This window comes from Lissotriton helveticus, chromosome 4_1, assembly GCF_964261635.1.
Source record: "Lissotriton helveticus chromosome 4_1, aLisHel1.1, whole genome shotgun sequence".
Taxonomy (NCBI): domain Eukaryota; kingdom Metazoa; phylum Chordata; class Amphibia; order Caudata; family Salamandridae; genus Lissotriton; species Lissotriton helveticus.
In genome coordinates, this window is record NC_136063.1 from 1,053,240,775 (window position 1) to 1,053,266,705 (window position 25,931).

A 25,931-nucleotide genomic window follows, 5' to 3' on the forward strand; every position below is an offset into this window, starting at 1 on the left:
CTCCCTATAAGACAGTAGCGGACAAAGTTATCCACTTAAATACAGATCATTTAAATTGTGCAAATTGCGCAAATATACCATATCTACTATGACAATTGTGCACATCATACAATTAAGTGCAGATCAAGCATTTAAACCAGTATACTACAGTACAGTTTGTGTCAATTGTGCTAAAGACTATTTAAAATGCAAATCAAGCAACTATTAGACCAAGAAGGCCAAAATACTACAGTACAAATTGCGTCAATTATGCGAGGCAGACACTTAAATGCATTAGAGTGAAGTATTCAATGTGCAATATGTCAATTACATAGGACAGCAACATTCCATGTCCTCTTCTTGGCTTATTCAAACAAATAAAAAAAATTCTGTCTATGAACTCTTTTTTCTTTTTTTTTACTGCTTCACACCCCCCCACCACCACCCCTCCACCCCACCCTCCCCACTGCTTTGCCCCCACTACCACCCCCACTACCACCCCCCCCTCCCCAGAAAGAGGGAAAACCCCAATTGTCCCACTGTCCTTCCCTCTTTCTTTTTACCGGATGCCATCTTGTTGCATCCTATCGCGCCCCCTGATTCACCTTGCATCCGCCCCTCAAGAAAGACTTTTCGACTTTTAAGTGATTCCCATGTCGCTGCTCGTTGTTATTCAGGGCAGTCTTATAGCCATAGAGTTTCCACAGAGTTCCCCTTTCCTTATGTTGCACTGGACCTTCCAAGAGGTTTTGGGCTTCTAGTATGTCCGTGAAAATAAAAAAAATTCCTTTGGCTATCATTTTTAACTTAGATTGTTGTACAATCATAGCCTGCGCCCCTTTGGCCTTGAAAGAGTCAATCATTTGGATAAAATCCTTCCATCTATGGGCAGAAGCAGCTGACATATCATACTTCTGCTTCAGGTGCTGTACCCAACCTATCTGCCAGTGTCTCTTTCCCATCTGCCTTTTGTAGTGTCTGTGAGCATATCTGAGCCTCTTGGGTCGGCGGCTGGTTAGTCAGCGATATTTTCCCGTGGACAGCTGTAATTATTTCTACAGGGCCTGACATTACGTGTGATTTTGATTGAGGCTGTGGATGTGTGGCTTGGTCTGACAGGGCGTGAGTAGGGGTGAGTAGCATTTTCTGGCCTTGCGTATCCTGTAGGCCTTTCTCGCCCATTTGATCTTTCGCCTTCTGCTCCTCCCTGCTCGATTGTGGAGTGCTGGTAAATTTATCCCGTGCCACCAGGGGCTTGCTAAAGAGGGGGTACTGTTTAGGATTCACCGGATTGTCATCCTCCCTGTTCGGTGTACTCCCTATTCCACCCCCCTCTCCATCGCCGCCTTCTTCTTCACCACCCACAGCCAGCATGCTTAAATCTGCTGAAAGCTCAGACAGTGTCTCTTCTTCCTCTTCCTCTAGGGATTTTTCAGAGGCATTTTGGTTTTTTTTCTTTGCCAATGCCAGCGCATTGGCTTTTAAATCCATTCTTTGCTGGACGTTTCTTCACCCTCTTCTGGCATCTTTGGACGCAAGTACGGGTGTTGGTGAAGATTGGCCAGCCTTTAGAAACTCCTTTCCCGTCCCAGCCTTAGTCTGTTTGTTTTGCAGTTTAACTGCCGCTTTTAAGACTACCGACATCTTATTTCTCTTTTCTCAGTTACTTAGTTGCTTAGTGGATCAGTTGCTTAGTTACTTAGTTTCTTAGTGTATCAATAAATACAAATATGTACGTTAAACTAGGCCACCGCACCCCTCCTGCCCCTCACAGGCTCACAAACTCCTGCAGTTTATACACAGAGTATCATTTGGTTGTGAATAGACACTCTTTTTTTGCCTGCCTCCTGCTCGGGGCCCAACTCCTGTTCTACACACACTCAAGTTTACAATTATTGTAGACTCCAGCCGGACACTTAACGCCTCACCTCGTTGCCTTGCTCCACTGATTGGTTTACCCCCCTGGTGCTTATCTGATGCTTACTGTAGAGCCTTCCTCCGCATCCTCCTGCCCGCACCTCGTGGCTTTTCACGTTTTCCACCCTGACATTTTCTGCAACCGGACAACACTGTGGGTACTGCCTTAATGCCGCACGCAATCGCACTTGTGCAATCCTGCCCGCCCTCGGCGTCCTCCAATGCCTCCTACGACGCTGAAAGAAAACTGCGGCCGAGCAGAGGCGGGTACAAGAGCGGCTACGGGCGGCAGGGCAGAGCCGGCAGGTCCTACACGGATACAAAAGCTCAAGCTCCAGGGCAGACGGGCAGGCGGCAGTTACACAAACTCACAGCGGCGACCATTGCACAGCAGCAGCAGCAGCTTCATGGGCAGGGCCTGAGCGATCAGGGGACGCTCGCGGCAACGTGCGTGGGTCACATTTGCCGCATCTCCCCCGGCTTCCACTCAATGAGTCAGAAAGCTTTTAATTCTTGTGAAAACCATGGAGCTGATCGATTTATCCTATAGCTTTTTACCATTTTATTCTGGCAACAGTATCGGTGTAGTCGAGTTTAGCCAGTGAGTGTAGTTGATCCCAGCAGTATTCACATTGCTATCTAGAACAGGATAAGTGTTGGAAAGAATGTCCCCAGTTCCTCAATATTAAGATTTTTCCAGGGCCGTATTTAATGCTTCTGGGTTTATTATTATTCGTATCATTATTTGAGAGAACCCTGATTGAGGAGGTGATGGCCTTCGTTCATGTTTACACATTATGCAACCACACATTTGTATTACTCAGCATGCTTACAGTTTCCTGAAAATAGAGATGATTAATGTCTACAGATTGACATGACATTTAGTTGTGTGGCAACTTGGGGATTATAACCCAGATCCCTGGGTAAACTTGTTGTATAGCCTTGTTGTTTTGTAAAATCTTTTACAATTGGTGAAACTCTTCGGGGAGTACTGTGTATGGTTGACCATTGGATTGTTGTTTTCCACTCTTCTGACTGTGCAATTTTTCCTTAAAACTTGCACAGTGAAAGAGACTATGAGCTAAAGCTACCTATGGGGTGATAACGTTTTGCCATACTAGGGCCACCTTAACATTTTGAGGTTAATATTTTCTTCTAAAAGTAATGAACTGCAATAGATTTAGTTGGCAAGTGTTCAAATGCAAACTTTGTGATTAGATTTTTTAAAAATTACTAACCCAGCAAGCACAGTGTTGAGTATATATTGCAAAAAAGTCAGGGGGGATATCCACTATACATAACTAAAAGTACAACACCAAAACATCAATTTCTTTTTTCCTAGGGAAAAAAGGGCCCGCCTCTACAATTAATTTACCTTTAGGACACAGGGGCCCACCCCTGAGCTCAACAGTGGATTGTAAAAGGATACGAAGTGAGATAAAAAAGATACATGATAAATAACCTTCAAAAACCTACCCCCTCATCCTTCTTTTGAAATGGGACCCCCAACAAAAAGTAGTCCTGTATGCTTTTAGGCTCACCTACACAACAGTGAGCAACTCAATACAGTAGAATAGTGACACACTACAGAAGGCACTTCATACATTTGGAGGCTGTGAAAGACCTTAACTGACAAGACATGAGTGAAAACAGTGCTTACACCCTGTTCTTCCTTGTTAAGCATCGCTGAGAAGCCCTTGATATAAATATATCACTTGCCACCTTCTCACTTTTTACAGCGAGCAGCTCTCTTATGTTCAGTGTCAGAGGAAGATTCGGATTTACTACATAAATATCACCTTATAAACATTGCCCTACTAAAATATCTCCTACCAAAATATAATAGTATATATAGAAAACTATAGATGTACTATTCAGCCGCCACAACATATATCTTCCAAGTACATAGATGTGGACCACAGAATAGTAAAGCCATACATACTCTTATATATTTCATTTTTTAATATATTTGTGTTGTCTATATTCTTGGTATGATATTTTGATTGAACATTTTATTTATTAATAATTGCTTGTAAAAAGCTCAACTTTCACTCCGCAAGGAGTCTCTTGGTGCTTGATAGCTTTAAAAAATGGACAATAAGCATGAGTTGTTACTGTGAAAAGACTGGGTTTTAAGGCCTTTCTGAATTTTAAGATCAGGCTAACATCTAGTTTCTTAAGGCATGCTCTGCCATATTTAATCTCCGTGTACTGTGAAGGCCCTGCCCCCCAGTTTGAGGATCTTAACTGGGGATCTTCGAAATTGGCAGATCTGAGATTTCATGTGGGATGTATTTTTTTAAACTGTCAGAAAGGAATTTAGAGGCTTAATCCTTTGAAATGTGAAACATTGACGAGGCTGATTTAAAACTATGCATTTTCTTACTGAGAGTCAATAGAGTTGTTGGAGAAGACCGAGGCAGGCAGAGTTTTCATGTATCAGACCTGATTAGGCAAAAGCTGGTGCAATCGTTGAAGTATGGTAAAAATATATATCCGATGGCACAAAATGTGAGTCTGTAGGAAGCAAGATTTAGTGACATTGGTGATCTTATTCCAAATTCAATTTGATGTCGATTCAGACACACAGATTTTGCTTAACCGATGTTGTCTTTGGACATTGTCCAAGGTTTGTTGCCCATGAAGAGGGTTCTGTGAGTGTAAGGTTATTAAAGATGGGAGAAATCATTTTTGGCCCATGCAGGAGGTAATTGTATCAATTTGGCTGATATTCCCGACAGGATCTGTAGGGCTGTCTATTAGTTGAAGACAATTTGTCTGTTATCTGCATATAAATAATTTTTAACATTAAATTGTTTAAGGAATGTGGGCAAAGGTTTAATGTAAAAGTTAACTAAGAAAGGGGACAGATCAGAAGCTTGGGGAACACCCTATTCTAGTGCTGTAAAGGTAGAACTAAAATGGTTTTGCTGAATTTGTTAGGATCTATCTTAGATAACGAATTCCAACAAGGAGTATGCTTTATCTTTGATCAGTAGAGATTTAACACAGCTAAGATGTTCTGATGATCAGTTGTATCTAATGTGGCTGATAAGTTCTGGAGTATAGTTACACAATACTTGTAGGGTGTATGGAGGAGAGTCAGCCAAAGCAGCACTACTACCCGAGGGGGAGACAATCACCCTGCATGGACCTCTGTGTCCACAGCCCAGAAACTCCATCCCCATATTGGACCGATCAAGCATTCACTAGAGATCCCCAGGGCACAGTGACAGGCTGAGGAATATGGAGCTGATAGGGAGCCCCAAAATCAGTCATTTACCTTGGGCTCAAGTTAAGCATACTGCCTAACTTTATGCTTAGATTGTTAATCTTTGAATGCCTCTTTTTGAAATGTTCAACATATTTCTATGTCTAGGAAGCTGATTTGTAACTGGAATGTATTACATTAAAGTCTTGCTGTATTTGTCTTTGCTTTCCAGCATTTTGTCCGTATCATATAGGTCACTTCTCTATTGTTGGCCTTGGTTTCGAGGACTATGTGAGTATCTATCAAACTTTTTTTTTAACTTAATCCTGCACTTTTACTATCACTGCAAGTATGCGGTACTCACCTTTGCCATTCCCTGATGTAAATATGTGAAGCTATGTTTTCGTATATGACCATCTTTTTTCGGGCCAGTGGTAATCTGGTTGCCAGCGAGATGTTCATCTCATCCCAGGTCTCTAACTTTAATCATGTGTGAAAGCAGCACAAGTTTATTAATTTCCCTTCTTTAAGTCATTTTTACCAGTAACATATGAAACCCTTTTTGAACATTGGCTATTAGTAGTGTTTTTACAACTGCTAGCCAAACTCAGGTATTAGTCTCTTAAATTATAAAAAGACAGTGCATGTAGTTATTCATAGTAAAATGTGAACGTGACTCTGTTAAAGCAACAAAAAACTAGCTATGCTTTTAAGATAAACATTTCATATTTAAAAAAAAAATCTTAGATAGTATACTAGTTGCTTACTGATTAACACAATATATGTCTCGGTGAAATTACAGTAATGCTATCAGTTTCTGCATGTGTACAGTCATACATAAATATATATGTGTGTATGTGTATGTATATATGTGTATATATATATATATATATCGCAGACTTCATCCGAAAACATCCACATGAAACTGGACAGATGAACGTGGACCCAAAGTTCTTTGTGCAGAAATATTTTATTGCTTGCCCTGCATCGCCGCCATAACACGTTTCAACCCCACCTGGGCCTTGATCACATGACGCGTTGCGTATTTTTTAACCAGTATTTAAAGTGCCAGTGCAAATCAGAAACAGTTGTGCAAGTAGTAAACAATGAAGACATACTGCATAGTGCCTGAACGTAATACATGTTAGTGCCTACATTACAATATATTTAATTATATAAATATAATAAATACATTGATAAATATGCGCTTAAATGCAAAAAGTGGGACTTTAAAATTCAGTGGTCAAATATGGACCCAAATCTAAATGGCATTTATTTATTTATATATATATATATATGCTCTCTTCTTGCTGTTGGGAGTTCTTCGTTCATATATATATATATATATATATCCATATGTGTTTGTTACATTTCTATATATAATATATATTGCATTTCTTTCCACCAGGTTCGAGCATCTCATTTTGAAGGCCTTATCACAACCATCGTGGGCTATGTACTGCTGGCAGTCACATTAATCATATGCCATGTATCCTTTTTGAGCTAGGATGGCTAACTTTGATTCAATATGTTCCTATGTTTATTATTTCATTTGAGACACTCTATACCTATTTCAGATCTGTTGTCCCAGCCCTCTTTACACCTCACGTTTGTCTGTGAGATTTATTTTGGAGTTTCAAATCAATGCTCTTTGTTGTGTCGCTGCATGGCTTCTTTTACTACTTTGTCAAACCTTGCTGCTTTAGCTAAAATGGACCAAATAACACCACTGGGTTTAGGCTCCCAACAGTAAGGCCAAGCCTCAAATAACAAAAAAACCTACCAGACGCCAATACTGCTAACTTATTTCAACTCTTTTTTGCGAGTGGCCATATTGAGAATACAACAACATGTACCATAGACTTCTTTATCTGTCTGAAATAAATCTTTTTGTACAAAGAGTAGCAGTCTCCTTGCTGGCTCCAACTCCTCTCTGTATCCGTTAGCGATTACTGGTGAGCCCAAGTCGGTGCTTTTAAGCAACACGAAACAGTCTCCACCTGCACCACCTGCACCACATCGGCATCAAAAGTGGACTGTACTAAGAAAGTGTATCCGCCATCTTGGGCTGGGTTCAAACCATCAGAACTTCCTCAAGAGCCATAGCGGTATAATTCCCTATTCTACCTACGGGACTTAAGTATTATAAAAATAATGGTTGTAAAGCATTCGGAGTTGCAAAATTACTAAAAAAAATGCCATAAAGCAAAAACGCCCTATACCGTCTATTTAAAGACTTATCCAGTATTAGAGGTATCTTTCATAGATTCAAATGCCTGAATCATTCCCCGTCGTCTGGATGGGAATCCCCGGTACATAAATAAAGTAATGTCACATAGACATATATACATAGTAATGGGCCAGAGGCCTCTCATTAGTAACATATCCATGTCCTTTTGTGAAAAGGACCAAACTTTGGCCAAGAGCCAATCCGCTATCACCACCCTCTAGACCCTTCCTGGAAGGAGCTCTAGTCCCTCAGATTTTCTACCGCACGTCGTGCTAAGGGAGTCTCCACTGAGCTCTGCTCAGTTTTCCTTACTTCACTGGATTTCAAGTACTTTTCTCTTCAGAAATTCTTCATTTTGTGGGATTTTCAGTTTTCTATGGCTGATACTCCTAAAAAAGGTCTTTTTAGACCTTGTGCTTCATGTGGCAAAACGAGGCTACATGTGGATGACAAGCATTAAGGATTGTCTTTATTGTCTCTACCCATACCACTCTTCAAAAGATTGCAAGGTCTGCCGGACTTTTTCAACAAAGACCCTCAAGGACAGGGAAGGCCGCCTTTTGATATGGCTACAGAGACTGAAAGATAAAGACCAGGCAGTCTCTTCTGGTGAGAGTGAATGTTCCTTCAGGAGTCCACATTCCTCTCCTAAAAGACCTAGAGTGACATCCCCAGGACCATCTTTGGAGCCACCTCAAAAGAAGACGCCAAAGTCTTCAGAGGTTCATTCTAAGGTCTTGTCTGTGGAGGTTTCTCCTCAGGACTCTGCTTCCACTTTCAAGAAACCCTTCAAAACTTCGTCAGCTTTGCCTGTGACGGCGTCGACGGCTACCATCTCCACTTCTGTGGCTTCTTCTTCAATGTCCACGTCGACAACATCCTCGACGTCGACGGGTAGGTCCATTTCATCTATAATTAAAATAAAGAAGTCGTCGTCGACGTCCATTCAGTCGCCGTCGACGAGCACTTCCTCGTCGACAAAGTCCGCATCATCGTCGTCGTCGAAAACATCATCGACGTCGACGAAAGCTCCATCGACGTCGACGCCATCACCGTTGACGAAGTCATCGTCGTCGACGAGGCCGTCGACGAAGAAGTCACCATCGACGCCCCAACCGTCGACGACATCGTCGTCGCCGACGAGGCCGTCACGAAGAAGTCACCGTCGACGTCATCGTCAACTATGCCATCTGGATCAGTCGTCGACGTCCCGCCGTCGACGACCACCCCGTCGACGGGTTCGATGACGACAACGGAACCTACTTAAGTGCGTATGTTCATCTAAAAATTACCAAATGCACATTAACTCCGGATTTAACCTCTCCGAGCAGAGTCCAGGCTTTACCACCTGCACATCTCCTGGATGACGATGACTCAGATGATGGCTCTATGTTCCAGACAGCTACTAGCCCATCCGAACTGAACGTAAAATACCACGAGAGCTCGGATTATGAGGAACAAGAACAGGACGAACAAATAGATTACCAGGAGGAATTCCAGCCTCCTCCTCAACCTATGGTATGTCTGCCTGCATCTATAGTCACTGACCTTCAGTTTTTGATTTCGGATTATAAACAAAGGTTCCCATCTACGCCTACGCCTCCACCACCTCCAGTGGTTTCTACTCCACCTAGACCTCGGCCTCCACCTCTAATACTTCAGCCTGACCCTGCTCCCTCACACCCTCCACCATCCTCAGATGAGGAAGAGGAGGAGTAGCAACATGAAGAAGGGGAACTTCAGGACTCACCTGACGAATGGGACGATTATGTAATTCCATGTCCGGCATCTCCTGTGCCTACGCAAGCCGATTCGCCCCCGGAAGATATTGGGGGGTTCCATAATATCCTGGAAAGTGCGGCTTTGCGTTTCAAAATTCCTATTACAACTCAACAACAAGACTGTTTCCTTTATGATTTTAAGGAACCCTTCAAAAAGGCTGTCAGGTCCATACCTATCATCGACTACATTTGGAATCAGGGAATTAAGGTCATGCAAAACCCTTCTTTCTTGCCCCCGGTGCTGCCTAGACTGGACAAAAAATATAGGGCTCCGGACACTGCTCCAGCTTGCCTTACGGGCCATCCCAAACCGGACTCGGTCATTACCCAAGCAGTGCAGCGTAAGTCAAAAAATCCTTCTGCTGCACTCACTGCACCTCCGGATAAGGACGGACGAAAACTGGATAATATTGGGAAGCGTTTTTCATCTGTCCGCTTTAACAGTGCGCGCTTCAAACTCTCTGGCACTGTTAGGACGTTACAACCGTCAAATGTGGGCTAATATTGCCCCATATTTGGGGTCCTTATCGGAGGAAGAAAAAGAGGAGGCTCGGAAGATTCTCTTGGAGGGTGAACGCTCAGCCTCAGAGATAATCGATTTTGCGATGGATATCGCATCGACGGGGTTTCGCCAACTGGCTGGGGCTGCGGTGCTGAGACGCCAAGGTTGGCTGAAAGCTACTACTTTCCGTCCGGAAGTTCAAACTAAAGTGCTTGACATGCCTTACGACGGCCAACTTCTTTTAGGCACACACATCGATGAGGCGCTTCAAGGTATTAAAAAAGATACCGAAACGGCAAGGGCACTGGGTACCCTCCAGTTTAAGAGAGCTCCCTTTCGGAGCTCAAGAGGGAGAGGACAATCTTCTGCAAGAGGAGATTTTCAAGGTTACCGGTCCTCCTACAACTCAAATCAGCAGTATAAGCCACAATATCAACAGAGACAACAGCAGCAGCAGTCATCTTACACAAAGTCTTCCTTTCATGGTAAAGGAGGAAAGAAGGACACAGCCAGAAGACAATGACTTCTCTCTGCCACAGGTCTCCACTTCTTCTCGGCCATGCAAGATTGGAGGAAGAATTTAGTCTTTCCTGCAAAATTGGAAAAAGATTACTACGGATCGATGGGTCCTTCAAATAATTAAATTCGGGCACTCTCTGGAGTTCATAGAAACACCGCCTCAGACTCCTCCTCGTCCAATGCTCCACAAAACTTTACATCTACTACTTTTGGAACTCTCACTAATGCTCCAGAAAGGTGCTATAGAAAGAGTCCCTCGTGGTCAGCGAGACAAGGGGTTCTATTCCCGATTTTTCTTGATCCGAAAGAAAGAGAAAAAATGGAGACCTATATTGGACTTAAGAAACCTAAACAAGTATCTCAAAAAACAGTCATTTCGTATGGGGTCCATTCAGGAGGTGCTACAACTCCTCAATGCGAACAACTTCATGGTGTCTCTAGACCTTCAAGACGTGTATTTTCACATGCCTATCCACAGGAATCACAAACAATACCTCAGGTTTGCTGTGGCGGGCAGACACTACCAGTTTTGGGTATTGCCCTTCGGCCTGAAATCAGCACCACGCATTTTCACAAAATGCCTGTCTCCAGTGGCTGCGTACCTCCGGCAGCAACATCACCAAGTCTTCCCATACTTGGACGACTGGCTCGTCAAGGCGCCTTCTTTTGCAGGCGTGACCAAGTCCTCCAACGCCTGTCTTCAACTTTTCAACGACTTGGGCCTCACTCTCAATCGAGACAAATCCGTCCTTCAACCTTCCCAGCTTCTCACTTTCATAGGCGCTGTCTTCGATACGGCACAGAAGAAAGCATTTCCATCGCAGGAGCGTCAAACCAAGCTGACATCCTTAGCGGCCCGCATACAAACCAGAAGATCCCTCACGGTGCGCCTTTACAAGTCCCTGCTTGGGATGATGTCTTCTTGCATCCTGTTAGTTCCACACTGCCGTCTTCACATGCGCCCTCTTCAAGAAGCGCTGTCCACTCAATGGATCCAGTGTACAGGATCGTTCAACGATGTCATCCGTGTGACTCCTCCCATGGTGAAAGCTCTACAGTGGTGGATTCACCCACAGAACCTTTTGCAAGGTTTGCCTTTCCTGCTTCCAGTTTCTCCGCATATCATAACGACAGATGCGTCCCTGGAAGGTTGGGGTGCGTCCCTCCAAGAACTCAAAATCAACGGACAGTGGTCCCCTTCAGAGCGCCAACTGCACATAAACCTTCTCAAGTTCGAGCAGTTTACCTGGCGCTTCGAGCATTTCTTCCTCGGATCAAAAAATCCCCAGTGCTTGCGAGGACAGACAACACCACAACAATGCACTATATAAACAAGCAAGGAGGGACCCGTTCTCTGACGTTATCTCACAAATCTCAGAAAATCTGGAATTGGTTGCTTCTTCACAACATTTCCCTTCGTGCAGAATACATCCCTGGAATGGACAATGTCCTCGCAGACTCACAGAGCAGACAGCGCTCTGTGTGCCACGAGTGGGAACTGGATCAGCAGCTTCTCAATCACATCTTCTCCCAATGGGGCATGCCTCTCCTGGACCTTTTCGCAACCAGACAGAACGCCAAATGCCAACATTACGCAAGCTGGCGTCCCCAGAAGGGGTCTCTGGGGAATGCTTTTTCGATCGCATGGTTCAACGTCTTTGCGTACGTATTTCCTCCATTTCCCCTGAATTCCAGGGTCCTCCGGAAGTCGAAGGCAGAACATTGTACCCTTATCTTGATAGCTCCAGCTTGGCCGCGCCAGCACTGGTTTATGGAGCTTCATCTCCTATCGCTGGAACCGCCGATCCCATTGAAGCCGTTCCCCAATCTCCTCAAAATGAACCAAGGGCAAGTCCAGCATCCGGATCCAGCATCTCTCAAATTATCTGCTTGGCTCCTGAGTTCAGAGAATTCCAGAACTTAGACATCCCACCAGATTGCAGAGCTGTTCTAGGCCGAGCTCGTGCTGCCAATACCAACAAAACATATTCCCTGAAGTGGAAAAGATTCTGCATAAGGTGCAAATCAAAGAAAGTGCATCCTTTTTCTTTGTCTCCTGCGCAGATTTTGCCTTACCTGCTACATTTGGCAAACTCAGGACTTGCTCATACTTTTATAAAAGTTCACCTGGCCGCAATATCTCGCTTCAGACGTTCCTCGGCTGGTGCTTCACTCTGGTCTAGTAGACTCATAAAACAGTTTCTTAAAGGCTTGTTCAGAACGTTCCCTCCAGTGAAGACTTTACCGCCTACCTGGCAGCTGAACATTGTGCTTGCTCAATTAATGAAACATCCCTTTGAGCCGATACACAAAGTAGATGTCAAATATCTTTCCTGGAAAATGGCACTTCTACTGGCGCTTACCTCGGCAAGACGAGTAAGTGAGATCCATGCCTTCTCAATTCAAGACCCTTTCCTCCAATTCAAACACGACAGAGTGATTCTAAGGACTAATCCTAAATTTATTCCAAAGGTCCCATCTGACTTTCATCTTAATGAGCCTATAGTCCTGCGCTCTTTCTTTCCGAAGCCACACTACGCAAGCAGAGAGGTCTCTCCACTCTCTGGATCTCAACACGGTCTTAAATTCTACATTCACAGAACTCAGACATTTCGAAAATCTAACCAACTCGTCGTTGCTTTTAGCAGACCTAGGAAAGGTCTTCCTTTGACTAAGCAGAGCATTTCACGTTGGATCTCTGCGGCTATTGCTTTCTGTCATCAGCAAGCAGGACATCCTCTGCATTCCAAGGTTCGTGCTCATTCCACTAGTCTCAACCTCCATGGCACTCTTTGCTGGAGTGCCCATTACTGACATCTGCAGGGCGGCGACATGGAAGACGCCGCATACGTTCACCAGGCACTACTGCTTGGATATTGAACTTATGAAAGATGCAGCAGTGGGACACCTTGTGCTCCGTCATCTATTTCACTAGAGGTGAGCCTTCTCTTTCATCCCACCTTACTACTGTCTACTTGCACATTTCTCTCTAATATTGTATTTTGGTACCTTTTGCATTTCACAGTTGATATGTTATTATCTAGTGAGATTTGATGTTGTACCATTCGAAATGTGCTTGTTATTGCTCGCTACTCTGATTCAGGCATGTGAATCTATGAAAGATACCCCTAATACTGGATAAGACATGCGTTACTTACCTGTAACTGCAGTTATCCAGTATTGGTATCTTTCATAGATTCACATGCAACCCACCCGCCTCCCCTGGAAGGGCTCACCTTAGTTCAGTAATATGCTACTTAGCACTGTGCTTATGAAAATCTGAGGGACTAGAGCACCTTCCAGGAAGGTTCTAGAGGGTGGTGATAGCTGATTGGCTCTTGGCCAAGGTTTGGTCCTTTTCACAAAAGGACATGGATATGTTACTAATGAGAGGCCTCTGGCCCATTACTATGTATATATGTCTATGTGACATTACTTTATTTATTTACCTGGGACTCCCATCCCGACGACGGGGAATGATTCAGGGATGTGAATCTATGAAAGATACCAATACTAAATAACTGCAGTTACAGGTAAGTAACGCATTTCATCGCTTTCACCCCTAACAGCCCCAAATCGGACTGACCTCGACTTCATTCCTGATAGTGTTTATTATATGTGTGTATTAGAATGTAATACATCTATACTATTGTTATTCCATACAGAGGTCAAACTAAAACATTCCCGTTTAATTTTTTTTATTTTTATATATCTGTTTTACTCGAAGTCAACAATAATTGCTGTATTCCTCCTTATTCCCATATCCAATCTACTAGATCTAATAATTGTTACTGCTCATACGCTATCCTGGGAACCCTTACGATCTCATTCTCATAAGTGTCCTCTGTCACAAAGACAGAACAAAATCAGAGTACAATGGGTTGTAATACATGATTGCATTTACATAAAATATTTATTCGTGTCCTTTATCTTACAGGCAGGACAATATTAGTGGCCCAATAGTTTTACTTAATAAGTTTCTCCCATTCCTCTCTGGTGTTCAATCCTTGCCTGATCGTAATAAAAATCGATATGTACCATTGTTCCCTTGATTTTCTCTTATCCTCCATGTTGCCACCTCTCTTGCTCATAGTCACCTTTTCCAATATGATCCACTCAAACTCAAATTCATTGTGTCCCTTTTCTAAAAAATATGCCACCAATGGTGCATTCGGTTTTTTAGTTTTGATAGCAGACCTGTGCTCAAGCAAGCGTATTCTCAACTCACGACACGTCTCGCCCACATATGCCTGACCACAGGGGCATCTTAAAAAATAGATAATGTTCTTACTAAGGCAATTGTTCACGGTGTGTGCCACAATGGTTTGTCCATTGTGCTTTATTTCCTTTGCCACTATACACTGTGGGCACAACGTACATTTGCCACATCTAGTATTGCCTCTGGCCATAGTATTGTCAATCGTTCTCTGTCTCTGAACGGGTTCCTCCCTATAAGTATGGACCAGTTTCTTGTGCAAATTTGTGTTTCTCTTATATGCAAACACTGGTCTATCTAGGCTCACATTTTTTTCATTATTCAATATGTTCCAATGCCTATTTATTACATTCTTGATCTTATTGCTAATCTCATGGAATTGGCTAACAAATACTATTTTGTTAATTTCTTTTTCTTTTTTCGAGCCGTCAAACATGGCCTCCCTATTATAAAATAGGGCTCTTTCAAAAGAATGCAATATCAGCTTTTTGGGGTAACCCCGATCATTTAGTTTTGTTTTCAATTGACTAAATGGTATATTATCCTTTTGTGATCTGGGGTGGAAGATGGAGTAATGGAGCAAGGTATTTTTGTCCATCGGTTTCGTATAAAGCTCCACCTCCAAACTTCCACTTTCACATAGGTTTACCCACATTTGTATGATTGACTGGTAAAGGCTTACTTTTTCTTCAAGAATGCCGGATAAACATCGGACAGCTGTGGATCTGTTATAGATACAAATTGGGCTTCACTGTAAAGTGGAAAAAATCCTCTCCCTTATTAAAAAAATAAAATTATGCAGCAAATAGGCTTCTCCCATTAGTGGGAGCTTAAACAGTCAGTTGTGGAAAAGTATTCCAGATGTGGGAAATACCAGCCCTAGATTTGTTCACTGTGGAAGAGAAGTTGAAAACAATGCTGAAACGTTGCCTCTAGGCATTACCATGCTAAGTGTCGGCTAATGCACACTCTATAACCTGGTGCGGAGTATTTGCACATACTTTTCTGCCAATACCTCTAAATCTGATAGAGACTTCTAAACGCAGATAACCTACAGTAGAACCATCCCCAAGCGTACGACTGGATTCAGAATTTTTTTGTGAGCAGTACCCCTGCATGCCGGTATGTGGCGTGGTTCGGCTCCATGTGTCATCATTCAGCTCTGCGTGGCGTCGTTGGTGCCGGAAGTGATGTTTGCGGTGCGTAGATATGCACCACCCAGTTCTTAAATTTCCAGGCCAGTCAGCGCAGATTCAAAAAGAGCTACCCCTTAGTCACTTTTTGACTGTTTGTTTTCCTGACGTTTCGTCAAAGGTTTTTTTTTCGGTCTTACCTCCTGGTGTGGTAGATTCCCGTACTGGGCCTGACACCAACAGATTTCAGTGACGGACCCGCAGCTTGTTTTCCTCTGGTGCTATCAACAACACAATGACCCGAAAGCCTGCCCTGACTGTTGCGCCATTTATCCGAAGGCCTTGGCCCCTTCTGGAGCCACACCGGCAACTTCCAGGCCTTTCGCTCCTTTCGTGGCCCTGGAAGGGGCATTCATCCACGTCCTTACCGGCCCAGCCACTATGGCGCTCAAGATTGCTAGCCTCTGGTTAGTTGCGGACATGGTACCTAGCAACCCAGTTTGTCGGGTGGCCAGCGGTCTGGTCAATCCACCACCTCACCAGCAGCCTTCAAACTCTACTAGTCTGCCCGTTTACCACCATGACTACACAGTGGGAGGCAGAATTCACCATCACCTGCCCCACTGGCAGTCCATAGCATCGGACGCTTGGGTTTTGCAGATTGTCCAAAGGGACTACTCCCTCCCCTTCGGGACTACTCCCTCCCCTTCGGGACTACTCCCTCCCCTTCGGGACTACTCCATCCCCTTCGGGACTACTCCCTCCCCTTCGGGACTACTCCCTCCCCTTCGGGACTACTCCCTCCCCTTCGGGACTACTCCCTCCCCTTCGGGACTACTCCCTCCCCTTCGGGACTACTCCCTCCCCTTCGGGACTACTCCCTCCCCTTCGGGACTACTCCCGCCCCTTCGGGACTACTCCCGCCCCTTCGGGACTACTCCCGCCCCTTCGGGACTACTCCCTCCCCTTCGGGACTACTCCCTCCCCTTCGGGACTACTCCCTCTACTCCCTCCCCTTCGGGGCTACTCCCTCCCCTTTGAGGCTACTCCCTCCCCCTTGAGGCTACTTCCTCCCGAGACTACCCCTCCATCCATGCCATCAGATTACGACAGGCTGACGGAGGACTACTTATCTCTTCTCCAACAGGCTAGTTTGGCCAAAGGAGCCATAGAGAGTGTACCAACACCAGAAGTAGGTTGTGGTTGTTATTCCCACTACTTTCAGGTGCCCAAGAAGGTCAGAGGCCTTCGCCCTATCCTAGACATGTGTTCTTTCAACATCTTCCTCTAGAAGGAGAAGGTCAAAATGCTCACTCTAGCTCAGGTCCTAGCTGCATTGGACCCAGTAGACTGGATGGTAGAGTTGGACTCGCAGGGTACTTATTTTCATATTGCCTTCCTGCATGCTCACTGGCGTTAATCGTGGTTCACGGTGGGCCACGAGCACTTTCAGTTCGCTGTGCTCCCATTTGGCCTCACCAGCGCTTTTTAAGTGTTCACCAAGATGATGGTGATGGTTGCGGCTCATCTGTGGAGATCAGGGGTGCCAGTCTTCCCCTATATCGACAACTTGCTATTGAAGGCAGGCTCTCATCTCCCACCTCCAGACTACCGGAGACCTCCTGCATTCACGGGGGTTCACTTTCAATGTGCCGAAGTCCCAACTGACTCCCTCTCAGACGCTCCCTTTCATCTCCTACACCGACGACACCCAGCTGATCATATCCCTCACCGAAGACCCCCACACCACCAAAGCCACCCTCCACCGAGGAATGAAGGCCGTCGCCGACTGGATGAAGGACAGCAGACTGAAGCTGAATTCAGACAAGACGGATGTCCTCATCCTTGGACCCACCCCATCAGCCTGGGACGACTCCTGGTGGCCCACATCGCTAGGCACAGCCCCAGAACCCACCGACCACGCCCGCAACCTGGGGTTCATCCTCGACTCCACCCTCTCCATGACCAGGCAAGTCAAGGCCCTCTCCGCGTCCTGCTTCAACACTCTCCGAATGCTCCGCATGATCTTCAAATGGATCCCTCCCGACACGTGAAAAACCGTCACTCAGGCCCTCATCACCAGCAGACTCTACTACGGGAACGCCCTCTACTCAGGAACAACAACCAAGCTCCTGAGACGACTACAACGAACCCAGAACGCCTCGGCACGACTGATCCTTGACGTCCCCCGACGCAGCCACATCACACCCCACCTGAGAGGCCTACACTGGCTCCCCGTCAACAAGAGAATCACCTTCAAACTCCTCACCCACGCACACAAAGCGCTACACAACACCGGACCAACATACCTCAACAACCGACTCAGCTTCCACACCCCCACCCGCAACCTCCGCTCTGCCACCCTCGCCCTTGCCACAGTTCCCCGTATCCGGAAAACCACCGCTGGCGGCAGATCCTCCTCCTACCTCGCCGTCAAGACCTGTAACGCTCTCCCTACCAGCCTACGAATGACCCAGGACCTGCTGGCCTTCAAAAGACATCTCAAGACCTGGCTCTTCGATCTGTAGCAGCCCCCCCCCCCCCCCCCCCCCCCCCCCCCCCAGCGCCTTGAGACCCTCACAGGTATGTAGCGCGCTTTACAAATGCTTGATTGATTGAACTGTACTGGACATGGTGCAGTTTTGGACCTGTCCTTTCCAGGATATTCATGCTATGATGTTAATGTTTCAGCTTCTATCAAGGATTTTGGTGAGACAGACTCTGAGGCTGCTGGGCCTCATGGTCCGCTGCATCCTGCTGGTGACACATGCCCATTAGCATGTGCGTGCTGTGCAGTAGGACCTGAAGTTCTAGTGGGTGCAGCATCAGGGTAATCTCGCCGACATGGTCCAGATCTCCGAGGAAACTGCAAAAGATCTGTAGTGATGGTTAACATGCTGCGATTGGGTCAGCAGCAGAACCATCTCCCTTCCCTAACCAGCTCTTACAGTAGTGACAGATGTGTCACTCCTGGGATTTTGCAGCCATCTGGGAGAGGTGGAGATCAGATTACTCTGGTTTCCAGCAGAATGCAGACTCCAGACTCCATATCAGCCTGTTGGAGCTCCAAGCGATCCGATTGGCATTGAAAGCCTTTCTATCCTCCATTCAAGAAAAGCTGGTGCAGGTGTTCATGGGCAACACCACTGATATGTGGGACTGAAACAAACATTGCAGTGTGGGATCGTGGACCTTTGGTCAAGAGGGGCGTCTATGGACATGGCTGGTGCAGGTCATATCCCTGGTGGTTTAACATGTGGCGGGTTCTTTGAACACCAAAGACTCCTCATTCATCATAAGTGGCATCTCCAACCGGAGATGGTGCAGGGTCTCTTTCATCAGTGGGGAGAGCTTTGGTTAGATCTGTTTGCCACCAATGAGAATGCGCAGTGTTGTCACTTCTGCACGCTGGAGTATCCAAGGCGTCTCTCACTCAGAGACGCTTTTTGTCTTGAGTGGAGCTCAGACCTCCTGTCACGTGTGCCTTTCTGCCCATACCATCCTTATGGCTCCGGATTGGACACTGAGAGCCTGGTATCCCAAGCTGTTAAGCATGGCTATCTGTCCTCCGATCAGGTTGCTCCTTCTGGAGGATCTTCTTTCGCAGAAGCAGGGGAGGGTACTCAATCCAACCCAGTCAACGCTCCGCCTTCTTGCATGGAGGTTGAGTGGCGACAGGACAGCTTTCGACCTTCCTCTCGACGTCCGTGACTTTATCTTGGTAGCAGGTGTCCCTCCACCAAGACTGTTTACGCCTGCCGTTGGGCAAAATTTGTGGCATTGTGTACAGAAAATCTAATTGATACACTTTCCGCCCCTCCGCCCCCTCTCCCCCTCAGGTTCTCCTGTTCATCCTTTCCTTTCCCAGAGGGGCTGTGATCTGGGCACTCTGAAGGGCAACCTCTTGGTTATTTTAGCTTTTGTGTGGTTGGCTTATTCGCCATCTCTCTTCAAATGCTCTATTGTAAATATGCTTCTGAAAGGTTTACGACATTTGTTTCCACCTTCTTCCTTTATTATGCCCTAGTGTGACCTCAATCTTGTCCTCACTTTCCTTATGTGCGCTCCCTTTAACCCTCTGCACAAGCACCCACTCGGGCTCCTTACCAACAAGATGGTCTTCCTGGTTGCAATAACTTGGCCAGTGAGCTTCACTGTCATCCAAGGCGCCTTACCTTGACATCTTCCCACACTAACTGGTGCTTTGTATGAAAGCTTCCTTTCTTCTGATAGTGTCACTCAATTTCACGTAGGCCAATCCATCAGTCTACCTACTTTTTACGCTCCCTCACATCCCTGCAAAGACGACCGACTTCACTGTCTGGACCCTAAAACAACCTTGTCTTTCTATCATGATCGCACATGAGAGTGGGGTATGTCTGAGCGAAGAAAGGATAGGTGTACAGAAGAGGACCATTTCACGATGGATTATACTCTGTATCAAAATCTGTTACGCTTTGGCTGAGAACCAGCCCCCTGAGGGGTTGGGTGCTCATTCCACCAGAGCTAAAGCTGCAACCACTTAGTTAGCACACGGAGTTCCAGTCCTGGATATCTGCTAGGCGGCAACATGGACTTTTTGCACACTTTTACCAAACACTACTGCCTGGACAGTCATGTCTGTAGAGATGGGCATTTTGCCGGTTTGTTCATACAGGACTTCTTGAGGAGGTGTTGTTTGGATATCTATTATAACGTTATGAATTTGCGGCTAGAAGTCTCTATCAGATGAAGAAATTACTTGCGTTCGGTAACGCCTTATCTGGTGGAGACTCTAGCTAGCTGCATATTCCTTACCGACTCACCCATCCTCCCTGCTCTGCGATCGGATTTCTAATGACGGGGCTTTCCTCTTTCAGGGCCCTAGTTTTCCACACCAGTGGTCAGTGTACTTTGTGCTTCCCGCTTCTGGCATGGAAAGTTGTGAAAAGTAGCTGACGTCAGCGTGCCTGGGTGGTGCCAGTATAGGCACCGTGAATGTCACTTCCCCCGCGTACGACGCCATCAACACCAAGTAGAGCTGATCACCACCACTTACCGGCACGGAGGGGTTCTGTTCACAAACATTTTACGGATCTGATGCCTGGGGATAATTCTAAGGTAAGAAATCTGCAGCTAAGTAGTCTTTACCAGATAAGGCGTTCCGGAAGGTAAGTAACTTGTTCTTCCGTGATAAGGAAATATAAATCTTCCAACATGGTACTCATGTCAGTGGCTGGAGGTGGCCATGTCATCCCATACAAATAGCTCAGTAGACTGGTATCTGAATACTTGCATACAAGATTGTTCTGACGTTCCCTCTCATCCGCTCCACCCCAACCAGCCACGGTTTGGGGCAGACTTCTCTACTGATACTCACCGAGTATACTGTTCAGATCTGAAACACTCACCCGGAGTATTGTTCCACGAGTTTGAAGCATCCCTCTGACCACTATGCACACCTATGAATGCTTCTCATAAAAGCTAATCTTAGTTATCCCCAGATACTCCTTCCAAGTGCCGTATTTTGGAATCTACGGCTGGGTCAATGTCCCATCACAACACTGTCCTTGAAAGATACGGCCCCAACTCATACTGCATAAAATTTTCTTGAAACCTCTCTAAAAACGCAGCTAAAAACTTCAAACACAAGCTCCTCAAAGAACACCCAGAGACTATAATAACAGACATCTTCTCTAGTCCAACGTACAGATGCCTTAAAACGGATTTCATTTTCTACACCAAGAAATCCGCCAAATGGAGAGAAAACTTTTTACATCAATTCCATGTAACGAATATTCCCAGCGTCCCTTATGGATCTAAACTCACTAAAGCCCCATTTCATGACTTTAGTGGAGAACTGTCCATAACCATTTTTTTTTTGTTGAAAATATTTTATTAAAGAAAGTAACAGACAATTTACTTTTGTGCAAATAATCCCATAGTGCAGGGTACAGTTAGTATCACATTGACAATTAAATTCAATCAGACATATAAATTACATATTTTGCTCCCCATCCCTATTTCTTCGCAATTCTAACTCCACCACAGGAGACACCCATATCTCTCCTCTGTACAAATTCCATTTGGACCACTTCCTGTCCCATTTCTTTGGGCAACCTCTTGCGATAAACACTTCTTTCTCAGCTATCATACACTTATCGAGCTCCCTCTTCCATACCTCTACTTCAGTTGGCCTCACTTCACCCCACCCCCTAGCAATTTCTCTTTTAAATAACGTGAAGCCCAGCGTCGCAAATAGTTGTTCCGTTTCTGTAAGATCCGTCGCCGCCAATATGTTTAGCAGGCCCAGTCGTGGCGTCAAGGTAATTGTCTTTCCCAGGGCAGAATGCATATGTGTTGTAATTCTGTCCCATCGGCTTTGCACTATTGGGCACTCCCATATCATATGGTAAAAGTTGGCTGACTGCCTGCATCACTTGAAGCAGAGATCGTCTGGCCTAGACCCAATCCTTGCTAGAGTAATCCCAGTCAGATATGAGCGGTGGAAGATACGGAGCTGACAAGGCGGAATCTAAGTGTGATGGCAGACTCTCTGGGAGACATTAACGCTTGCCTCCAATCCTCATCCTCAATTACCCCTATGTCTCTTTCCCATTTCTCCTTGAGCTGTCCGAAATAGTCTGGCATATTGTTGCTAAGTTTCCTATAGGTGAGGGAGTCCGCTTTGGTGTGCAGCTGTCCATCTAACAGACGGTCCTCCAAAGGAGAGGACTCCGGTATGTCTACACTGATCGGAAACGCCGCCATCAAAGCATGTCTTATTTGCAGATAGCGAAAGGCCTCACTGGGCGCCAATCGGTAAGTCTTCTGCAACTCTTCAAACCGAAGAATCCTACCCTTCTTAATCAGATCGCCCACCGTCGAAATACCAATCATGTCCCATTTATCGAATCCCGGATGATGGCAGAGCATACCCAGCTTTTGTGAATACCACAACGGCGTCATTCTAATAAGCCTATCTGTCCAACCCAAACAGGGGTTGGCCAGTCTCCATATCTGCAGCGTGTGTTGAGTGGGGCCTACACTGCTTTCTCCGTGGACCAGAGTAAAGTGCCCCAAGATAGCCAGCCCTATCCATCTGATATCAATCTAAAGCACATGCCGGATCATCCGGTGGGGCGTATCTCCACCTATTTACAGTCACCAATTGCGAGGCCCAGTAGTACAACCGTATGTCCGGTAACGCGATGCCTCCATCATACCATCCCTTCATCAGTTTTTGAAGCGCTATCCTCGGGGCCCTTCCATCCCATAGCAGTGTACGCACCTCCCCTTCTACCGCAGTAAAGTAGGCATCTGTAACTCTATGTGGGCAATTTTGTAAAATATATTAAAACCGCGGAAGAGCGAGCATTTTAAAGAGGGCAGCACGGCCAATCAGCAGGCAGGGATCTCCAATGTTGGACATCTGCTCGCAGTCGCGTCAACAAGGGCGCTAAATTGCGACCATAAAAGAGGGCCGGATCTGGCGTGACAAAGATCCCCAGATATCTAAAACCTTCCTCCGCAACCATCAGGGCACAGTCTTTTGGAAGATGTGCGGTCTGTCTATGAAGTACATATAATACTGACTTGCTCCAATTAATAGCGTATCCAGAATACTTTCCAAAATTGGTAAAAATGTTAAGGACCATATGAATGGATCTGTAAGGGTTCGCAAGATGTAACACTATATCATCTGCGTAGAGTGATATTCTATCTTCACAATCATGGGACCACCGCAGACCCCTGGTCATAACATCCCGCCGTATCCACGCCGCCAGGGGCTCCAACATCAGCGCAAACAACAATGGCGACAGAGGGCAACCCTGTCTGGTGCCTCTGCGGAGAGAGAACCGTCTGGATGTGTAGTTGTTCACTTTGAATTGTCCCGATATGTCAGTATAAAGTAGCCGCACCCATCGCATGAATTTAGGGCCCAATCCTGCTCTCTCCAAGACCCCAAACATATAGGACCATTCAAATTAATCAAAAGCCATGGAAGCGTCTAGGGATAGTATGACTGCGTCTTCTTCTAGGTATTTTTGTCGAGCCGGCACGTTGTGAAGTCGATGGATATTAAGAGCTGTATTCCGTCCTGGCATAAGGCCCGACTGGTCCGGGTGCACCAGGGAGGATATCACTTTCCCCAATCGCGTAGCAAGCACTTTCGCCAGAACTTTCGCCTCTACAATAATTAGAGAAATCGGTCTATAGGAACGGCAATCTTCCACCGGTTTACCAGCCTTATATATAACGACCATGCTTGCCAGCCGTTGATCTGGGGGTAGGGTTCCCTTTTCCCAGCTCTCCTGATACATGCCCCGCAAATGTGGGACCACCTGGGAGGCCACTACCTTAAGAAACTCCACCGGGGTACCATTTGGCCCCATCGCCTTACCCGATGTAATTTGCCAATGGCTCTCCGGATTTCCTCATCAAAGAGATCCGCCTCTAGGAACTCCCTGTCCTCGTCCGAAAGAGTCGGCACTTCACATTCCGCCAAACGTTGATGCGACTCTTCCGCGGTATATATGGCAGAAGGCGAATATACTTTTTCGAAGTAGTCAGCAAATGCCTCTGCTATTTCATCCGGGCGAGATATAACTTCTCCGTTAGGCATCTGCAATCTGGGCACCCACCTTGAACCCTGCGTCTTCTCTCCAGGCCAAGCCAGCGTCTTCCCTGCCCTGTCTCCCAGCTCATATAACCGCTGATGGGTAGCCGCCTGTTTAGCTAGCATATGTTCTCGGGCGTTTTCAGTTTGTACTCTTCCTTCTTGAGCGTCAGGCCATGCAGTTTCTCATCCGAAGTATGAAGTGCATATTCCGCCTCAAGTTTTCCAAGTGCGTCCTCTAGCTGTGTCAAAATCTCATGCCGTTTTGCAACGTATTCCGTTTTCAGCGAGATGGCATATCCCTTCATAACCACTTTATAAGCTTCCCAGATCGTGTGCGCTGACGCTACGGAGCCCAGATTTTCTTCTAGAAAATAGCCAGTCTGCACACCAAGTTCCTCTCTAATATCTGGGATTTTGAGCAGCCATGGATTAATGACTTTGGTGCGACCCTGCTGTCGGGCACCATGTGTAAAATCTATTCCCACTGGGGAGTGATTCGATAGGCCTCGAGGGTATGTCCTGGGCCGCCTGAAGTTACTCACTGAGGCTGCATACGTTAGAAAGTAATCAATCCGGGAGAGACAGCCATGTACGTACACTAGAGAAGTAAGTAAAGTCTATAGGAACGCCTTGCAACTCTCGCCCTGCATCTGAAAGCCCCAGCGCCGTGGTGAAGTCCGTCATAAGCTCATTCGGCTTCATACCCTGTCTTTTGCGGTGTCTGTCTGTTAAGTCGTTCATTGTCATGTTATAGTCTCCCCCCATTAGTAAGACCCCACATGGAATATCCGTTAGCACCCGGCCTAGCTCTACTAGGGCCGCCCTACCCAGTGCCGGCGGCAAATAGACTGAGACTATATTTAAGGCTCTCCCCTCCCACTGAGCCTCAACAACTGCAAATCGTCCAGCAGAATCCTCCCATGTATTAAAAACTATCAAGGGAACATTTCTCTTAACTAGGATACACGTACCCCTGGAGCCAGTAGTGTAGTCAGCGTGTACAAAGAGCTTATACCCCCATCTGTTTAGGGCCTTACTTTTGTTACCAACCAAGTGGGTTTCCTGCAAGAGAACTAAGTCCGGAGATTGTCGTTTTAGGTATTGTTGAACTATTCCTCTCTTAATTTTATCTCCCAGCCCATTGACATTCCGGGCGAGGACATAGAGCACTGAGTCACGGCCAGCCACCATCGAATAATGAAATGAACGTCGTAGTTCAGATCGGAAACAGGGTCAACAATATTTTGCGCATTCTGCAGAGAACGGGATCAGCACCAGTTATCAGTCTGTCATTTAAAAACCAACCATAAAAAATAAAACGATATATTTCGTTACATTTACAACGAAATCTGTTCTTCAGATCTTTGACAAAGAAACATTCACGTTGATCAATATTGTGGCAACAACAACAATCCCCCCCCCCCCAACCCCCCTCTCCCCCCAATCTCCCTAGCCTCCCCCCACCCTGCTCCCCTGCCTGTGGATTTAGAACTACCCACCCCCAAACATGGCAGAGTGCCTCTCACCCCCCCCGAACATGCTAGAAATGCAGAGGGAACCAACCCCCCCCCCCACCCACGGATACCGTAAACTTGCATATACATTCACAGCCGTCATTGCAATATTTAAGATTGAGCAACATCATGTCACATCATTATATTCAACAGATAGTTCACATCATTTACCCCGAGTGCAGCAACAAACAAAGAGCATTCTTAGTTCAATGAATCACAGTCCCTCCCCCCATAGACCCCCTACTTGCGTATACGTGCAGAGGCAGGTTCCACAGTAGAACACAGAATCAAATTAGTCCTGTTCTTCAAGCCTGCTCGACTCCATTG

The 25,931-nt window shown here is 46.0% G+C and overlaps 1 protein-coding gene across 1 annotated transcript in view; it reads left to right on the plus strand.

Moving 5' to 3' along the window:
• Positions 1-25,931, plus strand: part of MARCHF6 (membrane associated ring-CH-type finger 6) — a 1,360,950-nt gene that overhangs the window by 395,775 nt on the left and 939,244 nt on the right. Inside the window, exons 11-12 of the mRNA XM_078687648.1 lie at positions 5,340-5,398; positions 6,516-6,596. Of these exons, the coding sequence (XP_078543774.1) occupies positions 5,340-5,398; positions 6,516-6,596 (140 nt within the window). The remainder of the gene's footprint in view (positions 1-5,339; positions 5,399-6,515; positions 6,597-25,931) is intronic.